The sequence below is a fragment of the Oncorhynchus keta genome, chromosome 14 (genome assembly GCF_023373465.1).
Source record: "Oncorhynchus keta strain PuntledgeMale-10-30-2019 chromosome 14, Oket_V2, whole genome shotgun sequence".
NCBI lineage: Eukaryota > Metazoa > Chordata > Actinopteri > Salmoniformes > Salmonidae > Oncorhynchus > Oncorhynchus keta.
In genome coordinates this window covers 36,414,732-36,436,229 of record NC_068434.1, presented here as the reverse complement: position 1 = coordinate 36,436,229, position 21,498 = coordinate 36,414,732, and the positions used below count along the sequence as shown (strand labels likewise).

The 21,498-nt window shown below is 42.3% G+C and overlaps 2 protein-coding genes across 5 annotated transcripts in view; both read right to left on the bottom strand.

Annotated features, from left to right (window-relative positions):
* Positions 1-32: 32 nt before the first annotated feature.
* Positions 33-15,015, bottom strand: LOC118393349 (uncharacterized). 4 transcript variants are annotated; one of them, XM_035785942.2, is made up of 3 exons: positions 14,843-15,013; positions 1,324-1,525; positions 33-1,249 (listed from the first exon to the last, which is right to left on the bottom strand). In XM_035785942.2, the coding sequence occupies exons 1-3, from the start codon at positions 14,903-14,905 to the stop codon at positions 918-920; spliced, it is 597 nt and encodes a 198-aa protein (XP_035641835.1). In that variant the 5' UTR covers positions 14,906-15,013; the 3' UTR covers positions 33-917. The 4 variants fall into 4 exon arrangements, with proteins under 4 accessions (XP_035641835.1, XP_035641838.1, XP_035641837.1 ...); XM_035785945.2 differs by having other exon boundaries at positions 33-1,525; positions 14,848-15,015; XM_035785944.2 differs by having other exon boundaries at positions 33-1,525; positions 14,843-15,010.
* Positions 15,016-15,462: 447 nt separating this feature from the next.
* Positions 15,463-21,498, bottom strand: part of LOC118393348 (tricarboxylate transport protein B, mitochondrial-like) — a 31,017-nt gene continuing 24,981 nt past the window's right edge. The window contains exons 6-9 of the mRNA XM_035785940.2: positions 19,434-19,538; positions 19,011-19,126; positions 18,811-18,884; positions 15,463-18,639 (exon numbers count right to left, since the gene is read on the bottom strand). Of these exons, the coding sequence (XP_035641833.1) occupies positions 18,525-18,639; positions 18,811-18,884; positions 19,011-19,126; positions 19,434-19,538 (410 nt within the window). The 3' untranslated portion in view covers positions 15,463-18,524. The remainder of the gene's footprint in view (positions 18,640-18,810; positions 18,885-19,010; positions 19,127-19,433; positions 19,539-21,498) is intronic.

Genomic DNA, 21,498 nt, shown 5'->3' with positions numbered 1-21,498 from the left:
AATGTGCAACACTTAAAAACTCATTGACAAAATCCATTCGAATCTTTATTTGACGTCAGGAACAAACAAACGAACAAGTAAACGTTTAACAAAAGTAATCAAGTATATGATATGTAATAGTAGTAAATATACAAATTCTTTGGTTTATAAATCATATTGACACCCATTTTGAAATTAAGATAGAAAAATTACAAACAAAAGCTCTCTCCCATCCTTTCTCAGTGTGGTACCTTCCCCAATCTCTTGCAATGTTATTGCTCAGTAAATAATCATGTGATGTTGTCCATTAGCGATTGCTACCATCCTTATAGGTGTAGTTAGATGATGGGTACCAAACCTGATGAGAAGGCAGAGCAGTTTCTACATGAGCGAGGAGTCAGAGTCTTATAGCACTGCATTAAACTCCATTACTATTAGAGGGCCAGTGCTTGGCTTGCACAGTAGCACTAATGTAATTTGTAAAGAACCGGTGCCACAGCATCAAATAACAACCAATGCCTTAGAAGTGCATATTATTACTGCAAATACAGAGTCAGTGCTTTCACTGGACCAAACAATGATAAAATCATTAACCATTGAGGAATAGTCTGCAATTATTAATTAGGCTAAGGGAAACACTGATTTTAGCTAACAATATAAAACACCATCAATTCAAATATCACCAGGAAAAGGAAATGGAGTAGAAGCTCTTTGAACCCACATGAAAATTAAATGTACTGTAAGGGTAATGAATCTGTACATTTCACAAAAAATAAACGTCACTGGGCACAGATAATACTGTACATGCAGCCAGCAATGCTAGCAAGGTCAACAAAACCCATCTACATTCATAGGTGGCATTTATTAAAACAAACCAAGGAACAGGTCACCAAAAACAAGGTAGGCAACATAGAAAACAGAAACCCCATCTGAGTCTCTCATTCCTTAGTGCTCTCATCTGTCCCTTTCACGGAGGGAGCCTCGTCTGGACAGATGGGTCTCAATGATACGAGACAGGCCCATTCTGCGGTTGGTCCGGGTTCGGATGAGAGATCGACGGGTGCCGGTTGTGCGAGTACGACTGCGGATCTGGGTGGTGGAGGAGAGTGCCCTGGGTGGATTGGCTGGGTTAGAGGGCGCACTGCTAGCAGTGGCTGGGGTGCTGGAAGCAGGACGAGTGGAGGAGGACCCAATAAAGGGAGCATTTGCGTTGGTGGAGCGAGTATTGGAGGTGGTGTACCCCTCCGCTGCCACGGCAATGCGTTCCAGGCTAGAGCACATGGAGGACAGGAAGGGGAGTAAGCGTCTGACCAGGCTGGTGTGGCTGGTAACCATGCGTCTTACCGTCATTAGCATGACACTGAAGCGGAGGAGGCTGCGGCGGCTGTGGCCTCCTCCGCCACGGGCCCGGCGAGTCCTGCCCTGCCTGGGAGGGGGGTTCTCTCTGACCTGAGGGTTGGGAGAAGCAGTACCAATGGTAGGGGGAGCCATTACTGCTGAGCTGGACACTGCGGTCGGTCACCTCCTGGTTGGTCTGAGAACGCACCTGAAGAAGTAAGATCAGAGGGAAGGTTGGTATTTAAATAAGATTGTGTTTCTTAGTTCATTAAGCTACTAGGGCACTGTTGTGGAACTTTCACATGGACATACGCTATATAAACAAAAGTATGTGGACACCCCTTCAAATTTGTGGATTCAGCTATTTCAGCCACACTTGTTGCTGACAGGTGTATAAAATCAAGCACAAAGCCATTCAATCTCCATAGACAAACATTGGCAGTAGAATGGCCTTACTGAAGAGCTCAGGTGACTTTCAACATGGCACCGCAATAGGATGCCACCTTTCCAACAAGTCAGTTGCTGCGGCCAACTGTACGTGTTGTTATTGTGAAGTGGAAACGTCTAGGAGCAATAACGGCTCACCTGCGAAGTGGCAGGCCACACAAGCTCACCTCAGTTGCAACACTCACTACAGAGTTTCAAACTGCCTCTGGAAGCAACATCAGTACAATAACTGTTCATCGGGAGCTTCTTGAAATGGGATTCCAATCCCGAGCAGCCACACACAAGCCTAAGATCACCATGCGCAATGCCAAGTGTCGGCTGGAGTGGTGTAAAGCTTGCCGCCATTGGGCTGTGGAGCAGTGGAAACGCGTTCTCTTGAGTGATGAATCGCGCTTCACCATCTGGCAGTCCAACGGATGAATCTGGGTTTGGTGGATGCCAGGAGAACACTACCTGCCCGAATGCATAGTACCTACTGCAAAGTTTGGTGGAAGTGGTATAATGGTCTGGGGCTGTTTTTCATGGTTCGGGCTAGGCCCCTTAGTTCCAGTGAAGGGAAATCTTAAAGCTACAACATGCAATGACATTCTAGATGATTCTGTGCTTCCAACTTTGTGGCAACAGTTTGGAGAAGGCCCTTTCCTATTTCAGCATGACAATGCCCTCGTGCACAAAGCAAGGTCCATACAGAAATGGTTTGTTGAGATCGGTGTGGAAGAACTTGACTGGCCTGCACAGAGCCCTGACCTTAACCCCATCAAACACCTTTGGGATGAATTGGAACGCCAACTGTGAGCCAGGACTAATCGCCTAACATCAGTGCCCGACTTTACTAATGTTCTTGTAGCTGAATGGAAGCAAGTCCCCATAGCAATGTTCCAACATCTAGTGGAAAGCGGCTGTTGTACAAAGGGTGGGACCAACTCCATATTAAATCAGTGGTGGAAAAAGTACCTAACTGTCATACTTGAGTAAAAGTAAAGATACCTTAATAGAAAATAACAAGTAAAAGCCATCCAGTAAAATTCTACTTGAGTATAAGTCTAAGTATTTGGTTTAAAAATATACTTAAGTATCAAAATAAAAGTATAAATAATCATAAAAAATCTTTATATAATGCAAGCCAGATGGCACCATTTTCTTGTTAGTTTTTTTCATTTATGAAAAGCCACAACATTCAGACAATCAGTAGAGATGTTCAGTAAATGCGTGAATTTGACCATTTTCCTGTCCTGCTAAGTATTTCAAATGTAAGGAGTACTTTTGGGTGTCAAGGAAAATTTATGGAGTAAAAAGTACAATATTTTCTTTAAGGAATGTAGTAAAGTAAAATTTGTCCAAAATATAAATAGTAAAGTACAGATACCCCAAGTACTTTACACCACTGATATTAATGGCCATGATTATGAATGAGATGTTCGACGAGCAGGTGTCCACATACCTAGTCATGAAGTGTATTTTGTGTTACAGACACGCCTGACATGGAATTTACTTTACATGTGCAGTACTGAAAATATTATTTACTCTGCGTGTAAAATGCATGTCTGTCGGTTATATTTCTATCTGAATGAATGTTCTCATTGTGTCCTACTGAACAAGGTCCAGTGTTGACATAGCCTAAGCAGCCGCTAGTGGGCTTCCATTAAGATAGTGGGCTTCCATAAAGAAGAAGCCCACTAGCGGCAGCCCAGGCTCGTGTTGATACAGCGCCAGGCCGAAGTAGCTAGCTGTTCTGGCGAAAGGCACCTGTTAGCAATCGAGTTGGAAGGTGTGTATTGGCTTTCTCCGTGCACGTTTGAGTAGTTAGTAACTTAGCTGTAACTTCTCACAAACAAAGCAAATCAAACAACCGTAGCTCGACAACATAAATTTACCAGCGCGTGTGAAGTACATAAATTTCACTCAAAATACTCACTCGGGTGCTCTTGATGGAACGAATGATGCTTTGAAGGATGGAAAAACTGAGTTAGCTAACTTACGTTGTAGCTATTCGTACTCGGCTGTAATTGGTAGTGAATCGAACTTAATACATGTGTCTGCATCTCTAAATCATGATACACTCAACGAAATCGCCATTACTAACTAAACCGTGGGATGGCACTTGTTACACGTTTTTTGATATAAATTGATTGAGTGAACGGGTTAAAATTCCCATTCAAGAACCACAAGACACGCCCCTGTCTGATCTAAACTGTCGACACCCACCACTGTAACGCAAATTGTTGCTTTTTCTTCGCGAGACAATTCAACATTTTTATTTTTGTTACAATGAACTAAAACAGAGCCTCTAGCAATGTATATTTTTAATTGTGCAAAATATTTGGAGAAACTTTCTTTAAATTTAAAAAATACTATACGCTTTAAATCCGAGAGCGACTTTCTCGAGCGGAGACGATGACAGGTCAGATTTATTTTCATCTTTTGAAGAAAACAAAGCTATTCCATAACAATGACATTTAATGCAAAAGCAAAGGTACAGTGGACGACACGAGTCCACTCGGCAAAGCTGAAATTCTTCAACGTCTCAAATCTTATTGCAAGAAAATAACGGTAGCTACAAAGTAATCTGATACGCCTGTGTGTGTGTGTGCGCGGATGAGTTTTCCTGAGCCTATTTGCAATGTGTTTAGGGATAGATCACATTTACTGGGATGGAAGGGTGGCCCAAAATAGAGGAGGGTTGTCAATTTAGTTATTTATTTTTGCTTTGGGGAGGGTTGTGTGTATTTTTTTTTTATTGGGCACAGGGGGTAATGTGTTTTTTCTTTCCTGGTTAACATTAACTCTTGCAGGTTTTACTATGTAATTTCTTCCGTCCTAGCCAAATTTCCTCTTCAGCTTGCATGCGCTTCCCCTATGTCAAGGGTGTTTTGGTACTTCCATTATGCACTACGCTTTTCCATGTGCTAACCTTTACTATACCACAGTCTTAAGTCTATCCTGCCATCTTTCATAGTGATAATAGTGGTAGGTGAAACATTTGTCCAGATCGGAAATAGGCTAACTAGCAATCATACCACACATAAAAGCATTCAAGTTGCATCAATTTTCAATATGAATTGACAAGTACAAATATGAGTAGCTGATACTGTAGGCAGCGGACAGGTGCATCATTGCGCATGAAAGAACAGTGAATACATGAAAAGCAGCTCAAAAAGCTCCTCTATTGATCTTGTTTAGGGACAGTACAAGTATCCTACCTAGACTAACCGACAACACCACAATTGCATTATTGTAGTCAAGTGAGTAAAAATTCTACTCTAGGCTGAGGTGAAAATGTAATTTGAATAATGGTGCAAAAGCTCTGTGATTTGAATGTTTCATTCGATTTGGATCAGTTGTGAGTCTACTTACAACAGTTTATAAGGTCTAGAAAGGCACAGCAGGCCAGTCTGGCTGTATTTTTAATGCTGATACTGAATGCGCAGTCTGTTTCATATCATCATTCTCCCAAGTTGTCCTATAATAATGTGGCCACAAATTCTCCCGGCAGGCCCAGTTATTCAGGGAAGCTTAAAACAAGCTCTGCCTCCTCTCCAATCCATGCAGCTGTACCTCGCGCACCTAGAACCCAAGCTTCAATATAGCCTAAATATTTATCATTTAACTTATAAAAATGTAATACATCTCAAATGTGGCAAACACAATCAATCAATGATTTATTCTGATTAGGCTACTTCAAAAGTCTCCTGTAGGCATGCACGCATCCTCAAAATGGTTTGACGTTTAGCAGATTTCCATCAAACCCTTTTATGCTGTAAAGTAGCCCAAATGTTGAATAACAAATGTCACGACATCATGGGAAAGCATGCAGTTTCAGGCTACAGATTAAGTAAATTATGATAAACTTCACAGGGTGGTGAAAGTGCACAGTGATGATGAGGTTGATGCTCCTTTCAATAAATATAGAGGGTTTTATTCAAATCAAAGTTTATTTGTTACGTGCTCCGACTACAACAGGTGTAGAACTTACAGTGAAATGCTCACTTACAGGCTCTAACCAATAGTGGAGAAAAGGTATTTGGTGAACAATAGGTGGGTAAAGAAATAGTGAAAAATAACAGTAGCGAGGCTTTAAAAGTAGCAAGGCTACATACAAACACTGGTTAGTCAGGCTGATTGCGGTAGTATGTACATATGATTAAAGTAACTTTGCATATATGATAGACAGAGAGTAGCAGCAGCGTAAAAGAGGGGATGGGGGGGCACACAATGCAAATAGTCTGGGTAGCCATTTGATTACTTGTTCAGGAGTCTTATGGCTTGGGGGTAAAAACTGTTGAGGAGCCTTTGTCCTAGACTTGGCACTCCGGTACTTCTTGCCATGCGGTGGTAGAGAGAACAGTCTATTACTGGGGTGGGTGGGGTCTTTGACAATTTTTAGGGCCTTTCTCTGACACCGCCTGGTGTAGAGGTCCTGGATGGCAGGCAGCTTAGCCCCAGTGATGTACTGGGCCGTACGCACTACCTTCTGTAGTGCCTTGCGGTCGGAGGCCGAGCAATTTCTATACCAGGCAGTGATGCAACCAGTGTTGCAGCTGTAGAACATTTTGAGGATCTCATGACCCATGCCAAATCTTTTTAGTTTCCTGAGGGGGAAAAGGCTTTGTCGTGCCCTCTTCACGGCTGTCTTGGTGTGTTTGGACCACTCTAGTTTGTTGTTGCTCTCAACCTGCTCCACTACAGCCATGTCGATGAGAATGGGGGCGTGCTCGGTCCTCCTTTTCCTGTAGTCCACAATCATCTCCTTAGACTTTGTTATGTTGAGGGATAGGTTGTTATTCTGACACCATCCGGCCAGGTCTCGGACCTCCTCCCTGTAGGCTGTCTCGTCATTGTCAGTGGTCAGGCCTAGGTCATCTGCAAACTTAATAATGGTGTTGGGAGTCGTACCTGGCCATGCAGTTGTGGGTGAACAGGGAGTACAGGAGGGGACTGAGCACTCACCCCTGGGGAGCTCCAGTGTTGAGGATCAGCGTGGCAGATGTGTTGCTACCTACCCTCACCACCTGGGGGCGTGACCATTTAGTCAAGGTGATTAGGCTTCTCTAAGCTCTGATTCTGCTGATGGTCATTAGTAGCCTACCAAACTTGCTAACTGCCTAGTACTCAGCACTCTATTGTCCCTCTAATCACTCTGATATGGTCCTTCTGTAGCACAGTTGGTAGAGCATGGCGCTTGTAACGCCAGGGTAGTGGGTTCAATTCCCGGGACCACCCATACGTAGATTGTATGCACACATGACTGTATGTCGCTTTGGATAAAAGCGTCTGCTAAATGGCATATATTATTATTATTATTATATCAATGCAAATATTATAGACAATCTAATCAAACACTTCATGAGAGCCCATGAGGTCATGTTGCACAACATTTCTATAAGCTATGCGATTGCGTGAGAACAATAGTTTTGATGGCCTCTTAAAAATGGTATCCCATCAGCTTTCTATAGGCTAGGCCTACTATATTTATGTTAAGGAAAGTTGTTTGTTAGGTCTACTCATCTTGTTGGCGAAAAAGTAAATGTGGACATTTCTTTCAATATCGTCAATATGCGCCTCGGAATTTGATAAGGGCCCATGCAGTTGCATCCCGGATGTGTCAGTCTTCACTTGTAGCCTGTGAGAAAGACCTGATCACGTGACGGAGAGCCATTTGAGTCAGAGGTACTTCTGCATCAGCCAGGAGAAGGGAATTATAATATTCAGCCAAAGGGCCACATTTTTTTAGGGGGTATTACGGCCACACTATTTAACTAGGCGAGTCAGTTAAGAACAAATTCTTATTTCCAATGATGGCCTACCCTGGACAACGCTGGGCCAATTGTGCGCTGCCCTATGGGACTCCCAATCATGGCCAGATGTGATGCAGCCTGGAATCGAACCAAGGACTGAAGAGATCATTTCACCACATCTGGTTGCCATACAAATTGTATGGCTGTTTCACTATCTTTCACACAAGTTTCACATATTATCATAATAATGACGAAGCCTGTATCATTAATCATACAGTATGAGCACAGAGCTGTAACATTGTTTGAGCCCTAAACCCTATTCCTTATATAGTGCACTACTTTTAAATGTTCTAAGGTAATGCACTATCATAAGGAATATGGACCCATTTGGGATGCTGTCGTTGTGATCAGAAGTCTACTAATGAGGACAGTTAACCTGACCCCTGACCTGTATGTTGTTCCAGGCTCCTTTGGCAGGCAGCAACAATAAGACCCTGTGCTGCCTCTGGTGTGCCTCAGGGTCCATCTCAATGACCATCTGCACTGAGAGGAATGGCTTTGTACCCGGTACTGGAACAATAGCAAACTTAGAGGGGTTCCAGCCCTGAAACTGTTTTTCCTTTGGCATTGTTGTATTTACAAGCCTTCAACCATCCTCATTTTGTGAGCTCACATTCTATGCACGAAGTGTAACGAAACAGGAAGTGGAAATTTTTGCATCAATATAATCCTCTCGGATCTCCGAGATAGGGTTAGATTGGTTATTGGACTTGCCCAATGCTTCTGTACTGAAGTTGTCCTCTATTGTTCTTCTCCTCTCCTGCAGGTGTGTCTATGTGTCAGAGGTTCCTCTGACCTAAAGGTGCTGTTCCCCATTGTGCTGTGTAATATTCCTGTTCATGCTTCCCAACCTCCCCCTCCATATCAGTAGGAGTAGCACTTGGACCCGTAACCAAAGTTATGTCTGTCTGGAACATAGGGGATATGAGGGTTTACCAGGAACAATTCCTCCGGTGCACTTGTTTTTTTCTTCACTGATTATTTGAACAAATCACAGGGTTCCTTTGGCCCATAGACCAGTTAAGAGGATTTCAGATGAGGGGGTGTGGACTTAGAATTTAGGAAGCCTTGTTCTCAGATGAGGGGGGTTATACACGGCTGTGACTGTAATCGAAGAGAATGCTCTTGGGAGATGATGCATTTGATTGTAAGGAATTCTAGGTCAGGTGAACAAAAGGACTTGTTCTTGTATGTTTATGATTACACCATGAGTCGTTAATCATAAGGCATACATCCTCGCCCTTCTTACCAGAGAGATGTTTGTTTCTGTCGGCACGATGCATGAAGAAAATGGGTGGCTGTACCAACTCTGAACAACATATCCCGAGTGAGCCATGTTTCTGTGAAACAGAGAATGTTACAATCTCTGATGTCTCTCTGGAAGGCAACTCGTGCCCTAATTTCATCCACCTTGTTGTCTAGAGATTGGACATTGGCAAGTAATATGCTCGGAAGCGGTGGATGGTGTGCCCGCCTTCTAAGTCTGACCAGTAAGCCGCTCCGTCTGCCCCTCCTGCGGCGATCGTGTTGTTTTGGGTTGGCCTCTGGGATTAGATTCCATGTCCAGGGTGGAGGTCCGAACAAAGGATCCACTTTGGGAAAGTCGTATTCCTGGTCGTAATATTGGTAAATTGACTTTTGGCTTTTATATCCAATAATACTTCCCGGCTGTATGTAATAACACTTAAGATTTTCTGGGCTAACAATGTAAGATATTATACATAAAAAAAACAAATTGCTGCATAGTTTCCTAAAAACCTGAAGCGAGGCGACCATCTCTGTTGGTGCCATCACGGTTGACAACTCCATTGTGTCCTCCTCCCAGAGCGCTAAGAACCTTGGCGTGATCCTGGACAACACCCTGTTGTTCTCAACTAACATCATCTATTGGCGGTGGCCCGTTCCTGTAGGTTCATGCTCTACAACATCCGCAGAGTTGAACTCATCCCTGCCTCACACATGGAAAAATGTTTGATTTGCGCAGGTCCTAATCCAGGCACTTGTCTTCTCCCGTCTGGATTACTGCAACATATCGCTGTTGGCTGGGCTCCCTGCATGTGCCATTAAACCCCTACAACTCATTCCAGATGACAGCCTAGGAACAGCCCGTCTGGTGTTCAACCAGATTTGTCCCAGTTCTCTCACGTCACCCCGCTCCTCCGCTCTCTCCACTGGCTACCAGTTGAAGCTCCCATGGAGTATCAAGGGAGCACTTTAGGACACTGATAGTTTTTTTCAGGCTGGAAATAGTGTCAGTGGCCACCTGTGCATCTTGGTGCATCTTAATTTGATCACTATTTTGTCACCAAAACATTCCCTGCGCATCAGGAAATTTAAACAAGCTTTAACCTGCAGTTCACTTTTTCTCCATGAGTGGGAACCAAACTTTTTTTTTTTTTTAAATCTAGTTCAACTGTTGCCTGGGGTGGCCTAAAGATTAGGGCTTCTGCCCACACCCTTCTGGCCCAAATTACTAAATTCCCCCAATTTACATTTAGTTACACATTTCAAATAGACATTCCAGGGATAATAAATGACCATACCAGGCACTTTTATTTTAGACGGTTGTATTTGATTGGTAACATGAATATGAAACAAATAAAATAATATCAGTAGGCTATACCAAGATCAGTTTCCATTCATACAGTGTCGGGTAAATTGCCACAGTAGATTTACCTTGGTAAAGAAGGATAATATATATATAAATGTATATATTTTATTAATATATATATATATTTATATACTTATTTTCCACCATCATTTGCTAATAAATTCATTAAAAATCCTACAATGTGATTTTCTGGATTTTTTTTCTCATTGTCTGTCATAGTTTAAGTATACCTATGATAAATTACATACCTCATCTTTTTTTTTCTTGCACAATTGGTGGCTGACTAAATACTTTTTTGCCCCTCAATTTATTTATTCAAATGGAATGGAGTAGAACAGCAAACACACACATGGCCATTGCGCCTGCTACTCCTCTCCATTTCCATATGAAATAGCCGTTGGGTGCTGTTCGGGGGAGGGCAGGCCGGAGTTGAATGGAACAGCACTTCACCTTAGTGACTGTTCCCTCTGCTCTATACAATACATATCTGTCTATTTTATGTGATGATAAAAGGCTCATACAATACACATTTTTTTGTGGGGTTTTCTTTCACAGTGATAGCGACTGGGACCCCCCCGGTGCCAAGCTGCCCGCTCTACCTCTGCCCCCTCTACTCATGCCTCCAGTGGTGTTCATATGCCATAGTTCATTACTGCAGTCATGACTGTGCCTCGGGGCCAAAAGGGCACAGCATGGAGGCGTCGTTGTGTTCTGTGTCGCATGAAGTCCCCCATCACCTGCACCACTTGTTCAGTTTGCCTCTGCTTTACATCAGAAAGAGACTGCTATGGGACATGGCACAGTCAGCAAAATATCGTGTAGAGGACTTCCAAAGGGTCTACTGTTTTTTTTAAATACACTGCTCAAAAAAATAAAGGGAACACTTAAACAACACAACGTAACTCCAAGTCAATCACACTTCTGTGAAATCAAACTGTCCACTTAGGAAGCAACACTGATTGACAATAAATTTCACATGCTGTTGTGCAAATGGAATAGACAACAGGTGGAAATTATAGGCAATTAGCAAGGCACCCCCAATAAAGGAGTGGTTCTGCAGGTGATAACCACAGACCACTTCTCAGTTCCTATGCTTCCTGGCTGATGTTTTGGTCACTTTTGAATGCTGGCGGTGCTTTCACTCTAGTGGTAGCATGAGACGGAGTCTATAACCCACACAAGTGGCTCAGGTAGTGCAGCTCATCCAGGATGGCACATCAATGCGAGCTGTGGCAAGAAGGTTTGCTGTGTCTGTCAGCGTAGTGTCCAGAGCATGGAGGCGCTACCAGGAGACAGGCCAGTACATCAGGAGATGTGGAGGAGGCCGTAGGAGGGCAACAACCCAGCAGCAGGACCGCTACCTCTGCCTTTGTGCAAGGAGGAGCAGGAGGAGCACTGCCAGAGCCCTGCAAAATGACCTCCAGCAGGCAACAAATGTGCATGTGTCTGCACAAACGGTCAGAAACAGACTCCATGAGGGTGGTATGAGGGCCTGACGTCCACAGGTGGGGGTTGTGCTTACAGCCCAACACCGTGCAGGACGTTTGGCATTTGCCAGAGAACACCAAGATTGGCAAATTTGCCACTGGCACCCTGTGCTCTTCACAGATGAAAGCAGGTTCACACTGAGCACGTGACAGACGTGACACGCCGTGGAGAACGTTCTGCAGCCTGCAACATCCTCCAGCATGACCGGTTTGGCGGTGGGTCAGTCATGGTGTGGGGTGGCATTTCTTTGGGGGGCCGCACAGCCCTCCATGTGCTCGCCAGAGGTAGCCTGACTGCTATTAGGTACCGAGATGAGATCCTCAGACCCCTTGTGAGACCATATGCTGGTGCGGTTGGCCCTGGGTTCCTCCTAATGCAAGACAATGCTAGACCTCATGTGGCTGGAGTGTGTCAGCAGTTCCTGCAAGAGGAAGGCATTGATGCTATGGACTGGCCCGCCCGTTCCCCAGACCTGAATCCAATTGAGCACATCTGGGACATCATGTCTCGCTCCATCCACCAATGCCACGTTGCACCACAGACTGTCCAGGAGTTGGCGGATGCTTTAGTCCAGGTCTGGAAGGAGATCCCTCAGGAGACCATCCACCACCTCATCAGGAGCATGCCCAGGCATTGTAGGGAGGCCACACACACTACTGAGCTTCATTTTGACTTGTTTTAAGGACATTACATCAAAGTTGGATCAGCCTGTAGTGTGGTTTTCCACTTTAATTTTGAGTGTGACTCCAAATCCAGACCTCCATGGGTTGATAAATTTGATTTCCATTGATACATTGTGTGATTTTGTTGTCAGCACATTCAACTATGTAAAGAAAAAAGTATTTAATAAGAATATTTCATTCATTCAGATCCAGGATGTGTTATTTTAGTGTTCCCTTTATTTTTTTGAGCAGTGTATTTACTTTCTAATAAAAAAAATTTTTTTTAATATTTTTGTTGTGTGTGTTAGAATTGCTTTTTGATATGTTGTATATAGTTATTTGCACTGTTTTATATAGTTACAGTATAGATCATTTCACCAATTAGGCCACTTGGGTACATTTGGGCAACTTGTGTGGGACACCTGGGTGACTTCATGCTTAATGTCATGTAGCTCACCCATTCCTGAAACTTATCAGTCTGAAACTCTCCAGCATCCTATCTGACTGTGTGGCTTTTCTAGTACATGTGAAAGATGATGCTGCAACAATAAAAAAAAACAGAAAACGTATGCTCTTTCTCTTTTCTTCCACCAGATCTGTGTTATATTCTCCTACATTCAATTAACATTTCTACAAACTTCAGAATGTTTCCATTCAAATGTTACCAAGAATATGCATATCCTTGCCTCTGGGTCTGAGCTACAGGCAGTTAGATTAGGGTATGTCTTCAGGCTGAAATTGAGAACAAGGGATGCAGCCATAAGAGGTTAATGCAGCTGGTGGCCACACCAGATACTGGCTGTTACTTTTGATTTTGACCCCCCTTAGTTCAGGGACACATTATTCAATTTATTTTAGTCACGTCTGTGGAACTTGTCTCAGTTGTTGAATCGTGTTATGTTCATACAAATATTTACACGTTAAGTTTGCTGAAAATAAACGCAGTTGACAGTGAGGACGTTTTTATTTTGTTACTGAGTTTAGATGTGGAAGAGAAGGCAAAGGAAGAGGCTAAGAAAGAGAAATTGGAGGGATTGAAGGAGAAGACTGAAAAGGGAAAAGAGATGGAGAGAGGAGTTTGGGCATAGGAAGGAGGAGGTGAAGCATGTGACTGGATATGAAAGGAGTTGGATTAAAGGAGAAGTTGAATACTGAAAAATATGTGATATGAAGAGATCGAAAAAGAGATGGAGTTGGTGAAGAAGGAAAATAAAGAGAATGAAAGGGAGAGAGCATGAGTAAATAAAGAGGGTGAAGGAGGTGGATGATGAAAAGGAGAGAATGAAGGAGGAGTAAAAGCTTTGATGGAGCTGGGGAAAGATCAAAAAAAGGCTGGAAAATGTCATACAGAATCTGAGGAATGTGACAGACACTGTAGTGATGGCAAACAATTCCCTCAGAAAGACTGAAGAGAGAGAGAGAGAGCGAGCAGCAGAAATATGCAAGGAAGATAAAAGAAATGCAAGATGAGAGCGAATTGATGAGAAGACTAAGAAAAAGTTTAAAAACAGGATAGAAAATACAGGTACAGACACTTCATATAACAATCTGGTGAACTCAAATTACATTCTCTAATTATCCCAACTGTAGTCTAAAGGACTGATATCCACACCCTGATTTGTGTACTGCACATAGCCAGAGGAATAGAAGGGTAATATACAGTTACCTTCAGAAATTATTCACTCCTTGTCTTGTTACTCATTTTGTTACTACAGCCTGAATTTAAAATTGATACAATTTAGATGTTTTTTTGTCACTGGCCTACACACAATGTCTTATGTCAAGATGGAATTATGTTTTTTGAAATGTTTACAAATTAATAAAAAATGAAAAGCTGAAATGGTTTTGAGTCAAGTATTCAACACCTTTGTTATGGCAAGCCTGAATGAGGTCAGGAGTAAAAATGTGCTTAACAAGTCACATGAACTATAATAGTGTTTAACATGAATTTTGAATGACTACCTCATCCCTGTACCCCACACATCTGTTAGGTCCTTCAGTCGAGCAGGGAATTTCAAACACAGTTTCAACCACAAACACCAATGCCTCACAAAGAAGGTAAAAAAGAAGCAGACATTCAATATCCCTTTAAGCATGGTGAAGTTATCACTATAAAGATACAAGCGTACTTCCTAACTCAGCTGCCAGAGAGGAAGGAAACTGCTCAGGGATTTCACCATGAGGCCAGTGATGACTTTAAAACAATTACAGAGTTGAATGGTTGTGATAGGAGAAAACTGAGGATGGATCAATAACATTGTAGTTACTCCACAATACTAACCCAATAGACAGAGTGAAAAAAGGAAGCCTGTACAGAATAAAAAAATATTCCAAAACAAGCATCCTGTTTGCAACAAGGCACTAAAGTATCATGTTATGGGTATGGCATGGCTGCATCATGTTATGGGTATGCTTGTAATAGTTATGGACTGGGGAGTTTTTCGGGATAAAAAACAAACAATTTAACTAGGCACAGGCAAAATTCAGCCTGCTTTCTGTCAGACACTGGGAGATGAATTCACCTTACTGTCACGGTTGTTTGTAGAGACGGACCAAGGCGCAGCGGATGTTGAGTTCCACATCATTTATTAAACGTGAAACTTTAAACAAAACAAGAAACGACCAACGAACCGTGACTACAGCAGTGCTACATACACTTACTCAAAATACAATATCCCACAAACACAGGTGGGAACAAACACTACTTAAATATGATCCCCAATTAGAGACAACGATTACCAGCTGCCTCTAATTGGGAATCATACAAATAACCAACATAGAAAATTAAACCTAGAACCCCACATAGAAATAATAAACTAGAACACCCCCCAGTCACGCCCTGACCTACTCCACCATAGCAAATAAAGGCTCTCTGTGGTCAGGACGTGACAACTACAGAAGGACAATAACCTAAAACTAGGCCAAATCTACACTGGAGTTACTACCAAGAAGACAGTGAATGTTCCTGAGTGGCCGAGTTACAGTTTTGACTTAAATTTTCATGAAAATCTGTGGTAAGAACTGAAAATGGTTGTCTAGCAATGATCAACAACCAATTTAACCAATCTTGAAGAATTTTGAAAATAATAATGGACAAATGTTGCACAATCCAGGTGTGGAAAGCTCTTAGACTTACCCAGAAAGGCTCACAGCTGTAATTGCTGCCAAAGGTGATTCAAGGTGATTCAAGAGATATTAGTGTGGTTTTTTAGTTTAGTTTTTTTATAAACATTAGAATTTTTCTTCCACTTTGACATTAGAGTATTTTATGTATATCGTTGACAAAAATGACATTTAACTCCATTTTAAGCTACTTTGTAACAAAATGTGGAAAATGTCAATGGGTGTGAATACTTTCTGAAGGCACTGTATATGGCCACCATAGCTACTATTCACGAACATTATCTTGTAAATATAGTCAGAGCCATTATTCAGTTGAGATTGAATTAACCCCAGGTAACATTCTCTTGTTTGAATGCATAAACCACCTCAAAATAATGGTGCTGTAACTATAAAAAGGAATGAATTGTTTCTTTCACTTTCAGATTTCCAGATGGGACAGCTACAGTGATTATATCCCTGACCTCATGAAAGGGGACTAGGAGGGAGGGAAATACACACACACACACTCACACTCACAACACAACACAACACATTTTCCTACAATTGGAAAAACTTTAAAATTGAAAATAAAGGAATTCAAAGACAGTGGTTATTTATTGGTTCTTGGTGTAATACCACCTTAGATTTAGAGGTTAAAATAACGTAAGAAACACAGTACATTCCTCTAGGGATTTGTCATGACATCCATTTAATTTAGATGGTGAGATTATGATATTTTAGACAGTATATGGTGAGGAGGAGACTGAGGTCTCCCATATCTTACAGTACATGTTGTATATGCAACACTATGTAAAAGCAGAGTCAAACCAGTCAGTATACTGTTACCGACAACACAAAGGCTCTAAAAGCAAAGTAATGCGTTTCATTTTCTATTCCACCGATGCTAAATAAAGCCATATTTTCTTGTTATAGATTTGACCACAATCATCAGGGCAGATATTTGTGCAGATTCAGAATGCTCTTACATATGTTACCATGACTACAACACATAGCAATTGAGGATTATAGCAAAATACACTTTATGATCAAGACCCTGAAAACCCAGATGAGATTGATTAAAAAAAATACATTGTAATGGTTGTTTTCCTCATGAAGTTAAAACTAAAACAACCCCCAAAATGGCACCAATTGTAACATACTGTCAAGGATTATGTTACATGTGGTGCCATTTTGACAACAAAGGCCTCTAGAATGATATGAATGTGTGTGAATGGAATGGGAAGGTTCCCTCAAGTTTCCATCTTAGAACAATGCTGAACTGTCTGGAATGCAACCATCTGTGGCAGGAGGCAATCTGAGCTGGGAACCTGAGTTACTGTATGATTGAACCCGAATGGAGACCAGTAGTGATATACCAAAGATTGTTTATAACTAAACCAAGCTAGACCACAGCCTGTCGTTTCCGATGGGAACATATGAGTCATAGTGGGCAGAACAAGCAAGGAGGTGGGCAGAGCCAGGCACGAGCTAGCGAGATCCTATTGGCCCGTTCTAGCAAACATCTGCATATTTCTGTTAGGGAACGCCTACTCTGTGAAATTCGCTTGTGCGATAACCAATATGACTTTGCATTCCTTCTAAACAACGTGATTTTAAAAAACTTTGACAATGGCTAATGTCTACAAAACTTAGTCAACTCTATTCATAACAGGTTATAGTTTTTGGAACATAAAAACTGTATTGAGATCAAATGTTTCATCGATGAGAACATTTGCAGAATGTAAGGCCATAATCCATCTCGTTCCATTTTCTACCACTGCGCGTCAGTGGGCTTTCTCTCACTACCATATTTGGTAGTGAATGGAAACACCAAGTGGATGCTTCATATTTATACATCCAGTGAAATATCTGTCTCATTGTTCTATCTGTGGATATACCATACAGGAACAAAACAAATGCTGTGACCTCTTACACCCACCCAATCCATACAGTACTGTAATGTTAACATCATGAAGCATTCGCTTCCAAGTTAGAACTGTACATAACACTGCACAGTATAACAGCGTGTCTCAAACAGAGACTCGTTACTACACATTCAACATTCAATAAGTACATTGAAAAGACTCTGATCAATATATTATGAATCAATATATATTATTTACCCATTTTTCTCTTCTCTTGGTAAGAATATATTACTCTATGTATACGTTTCACTTGAGGTAAAAGACGTTAGCCATGGCCAGCCCAAAAGGGTGAGTGGTATTACAGTAGAACTGTGACAATAATTAGTATAATTTGTCACAACTTGGCAGCTTGCTACTGGATGGGCTTGGCATCTGGAACTGAGTAAAACAATATACTCAGCAATTAAACATTAATAGTCAACCATAATATGCATTATAAAAATACAAATCATATCACACAAGTAAAATTATTGCATAAAAGGGTTGGTAATAAATTCTCAAAAGGAGGGTGGGTATAAGTTACAATTAATGTAGTTGCTACTGTAACTGTTACTGTCGCTAGACCCTCAGGTCAAGGCAGAACCACTATGCTTTAACTCAGGATGATGTGGTACCCACTACCATACAATTAACTCATTATGATAGTGTAATTAATTTACGTAGATATATAAAAAAAACATGATATATTTCAGTGTTCTTCAGTCCAGGTCCTGGAGAGTGACATTACGTGCAGGATTTTGTCCCAGTTTAGCGCTACACCTCATTCAACTCATGGAGGCCTTGTTTGGAAGAATCAGGTGTGTTAGTGCAGGGATGGAACAGAAACCTGTACACTTTGTAGCTCTCTGGGACCAGGGTTTGTGACCACAGCATCCAAATAGGTAGGCTATGTCCAAATAGATGTTATTCATATGACAGCTTTCACTCCGCTTACAGCTCAGCTGGTGAGTACAGTTATGGGTAGAATGCGTCTGAAATGGCACTCCATTCCCTACACAATGCCCTACTTTTGACCAGAGCCTGATGGTCCTGATGGGAGCCTGATGGGTCAAAAGTAGCACACTACTGTATATAGGGAATAAGGTGTTGTTTGAGACGCAAACTGGTAGAAGGCTCAGTTGTCCAGTCATATCGTGTTTGGCCCAGTGAGGTCAGAAGAGGCTCCAGCCCTGCCCCCTCACTCCGTCTTCCAGACCGTGTTGAGAACCTTGACCACCTCCTCATAGATGATGAAGACGATGGCCACATCCAGGCACACACGGCCCAGCCGAGGAACCGTCCCCTTATAGAACCTAGAGAACACAGAACAAGGAGAGTAGAACATCATATACATAGAACTCAGGATCTCTATGGAGTAGAACCTCAGGAATGAGACGGAATGAGCAGTAAACAATACCATTAGGTTCCTTAAGGGAGTTATACATAACGTTTGATCGTATAGAAGTGTATAGTGGTGCACTTACGCTCGTACACCCTCGTGTCTCATGATCTTCAAGGCACAGTCCAGCGTACTCTTGTACTTATGAGACTCCAAACCCTTAGAGAGAGAAAGACACAGGGTTATTCACTTAGACAGGGGTGGAGTTACACCATACATGTATTTCAAACACATTCAATCCTTTCAGATGTACACAAGTGCCTGTAGCGGTACCCCATCCCGTACCTGCATCCTGGTCTTGATGACATCTAGGGGGGTGTTCCCAAACACGCTGGCTGCTCCTGCGACGGCTCCAAACGTTCCCGTCACCACAGGGTTAATAGCCTTATTGGGGTTATCCCCTGGGGAGAGGAGATACGGACAGAATGCTCTTTCACACTCACCCAAGTGGGATATACCCAGTACGCTTATCAAAGTGAGTACCTTTTTACAGGTGACCACTAGAGGTCAGCATTGTCTGTGTGGTGTCGACAGGCATCCAGGGCCGGTATTCATAAACGTCTCAGAGTAGGAGTGGATCAGGTCCCTTCTGTCGATGCAATCATACTCATTGCGATCTAAAGGCTAAGCTGATCCCCAATCAGCACTCCTACTATGAGATACATATGGCCCCTGGAATCCTGATAATGATGGCTGACACTCCCGTACCTTTGTACCAGTTCCTGAGGGAGGTCATGACATAGAAGCGGATGGCCTGGTTGGAGCCCTGCTTCAGGACGGTGGCCGTCAGACCCTGGTACGTCCCCTTAATACCTGGGGGACAGTAGCAGAGAGCAGCAGTTAGCATCACTGGATGTAGTAGCAGCATTATGCACTACCCTCTTTAAAGAGTGACTGAACACACCAATTCTGCATGGGTTTTTCTGTTGCTCATTAAGAAAAATAAGATTTCAATCTTGGGGGTGTTGGTTCAATGTGGCAGTTACTGATCTTTGTCCCCCATGAGACACCATAGGTACAAAGCCATTATCACTTGCTCAAAATTGGCAGAATTCATTTAAGAGAACACAATAAATAATTTTGAAATTCTTTAGGAACTTTTAGGCGCACAATTGGACATCTAGCTAATGTGTTTGGTGCAGTATTTCTCAAGTTCAAAAATATGTGATGTGTTTTCTTCTATAAACAAAGTTGTCTCCACTGTGCTGCCGGGCCGGTCTGTCTCCCTGCCTGTGTGTTCTGACGTACTATTGAATAGACCGCAATCACCACAGCTGTTTATCCCATGGTTGTGGGCAAGTGGGCATTGTCAAAATCAAAACCCAACCCACAAGTACACTGAGTATACAAACATTAGGAACACCTGCTCTTTCCATGACATAGACTGACCAGGTGAATCCAGGTGAAAACTATGATCCCTTATTGATGACACTTGTTAAATCCACTTCAATCAGAGTAGATGAAGGGGAAGAGACGTGTTAAAGAAGGATTTTTAAGCCTCGAGACCATCGACATGGAGTGTGTATGTGTGCCATTCAGAGGGTGAATGGGCAAGACAAAAAATGTAAGTGCCTATGAACAGGGTATGTTAGAAGGTGCCAGGGGCACTAGGTTTGAGTGTGTCAAGAACTGCGACGCTGCTGGGTTTTTCACACTCAACCGTTTCCCGTGTGTATCAATAATGGTCCACCACCCAAAGGACATCCAGCAACTTTACACAACAGTCGGAAACATGGGAGTCAGCAGGGGTCAGCAAACCTGTGGAACGCTTTCGACACCTTGTAGAGTCAATGCCTAGATGAATTGAGGCTGTTCTGGGGGGAAAAGGTGGTGCGGCTCAATATTAAGATGTTTCTAATGTTTTGTATACACAGTGTAAGTCATGACGAACTCTTGCACACAAATCTCAGTTTTGGATGATAGTGATTTGATTTAGACATTACAGACAGAAGTCTTGACAATTACATACATATAAAAACATTAACAAGTAGTGTGTGTCTATCAGTTACACATATACACCACCATTCAAAAGTTTGTGGTCACTTAAAAATGTCCTTATTTTTGAAAGAATAGCACATTTTTGGTCCATTAAAATAACATCAAATTTATCAGAAATACAGTGTAGACATTGCTAATGTTGAAAATGACTTTTGCAGCTGGAAACGGCAGATTTTTAATGGAATATCTACATAGGCATACAGAGGTCCATTATCAGCAGCCATCACTCCTGTGTTCCAATGGCACGTTGTGTTAGCTAAGCCAAGTTTACCATTTTAAAAGGCTAATTGATCATTAGAAAACCCTTTTGCAATTATGTTACCACAGCTGAAAACTGTTGTTCTGATTAAAGAAGCAATAAAACTGGCCTTCTTTAGACTTGTTGAGTATCTGGAGCATCAGCATTTGTCGGTTCGATTACAGGCTCAAAATGGCCAGAAACAAAGAACTTTCTTCTGAAACTCGTCAGTCTATTCTTGTTCTGAGAAATTAAAGCTATTCCATAGAAAGAGGAGTGGGAGTGACTGTCCAATAAAAATACAAGATTAAGATGGGCAAAAGAACACAGACACTGGACAGAGGAACTCTGCCTAGAAGGCCCTCATCCCAAAGTCGCCTCTTCACTGTTGACATTGAGACTGGTGTTTTGCAGGTACTATTTAATCAGCTGCCAGTTGAGGACTTGTGAGGCGTCTGTTTCTCAAACTAGACACTAATGTACTTGTCCTCTTGCTCAGTTGTGCACCGGGGCCTCCCACTCCTCGTTCTATTCTGG

Bases quoted from the DNA above. Each gene is read 5' to 3' on its own strand.
- LOC118393349 (XM_035785942.2), bottom strand. From the start codon at position 14,905: ATGATGTGGAACTCAACATCCGCTGCGCCTTGGTCCGTCTCTACAAAC. The intron at 1,526-14,842 runs GTGAATTCATCT...TTACTTCTTCAG, and splicing joins CAAACAACCGTGACAGTAAG to GTGCGTTCTCAGACCAACCA. The intron at 1,250-1,323 runs GTAAGACGCATG...CATGTGCTCTAG, and splicing joins TCAGTGTCATGCTAATGACG to CCTGGAACGCATTGCCGTGG.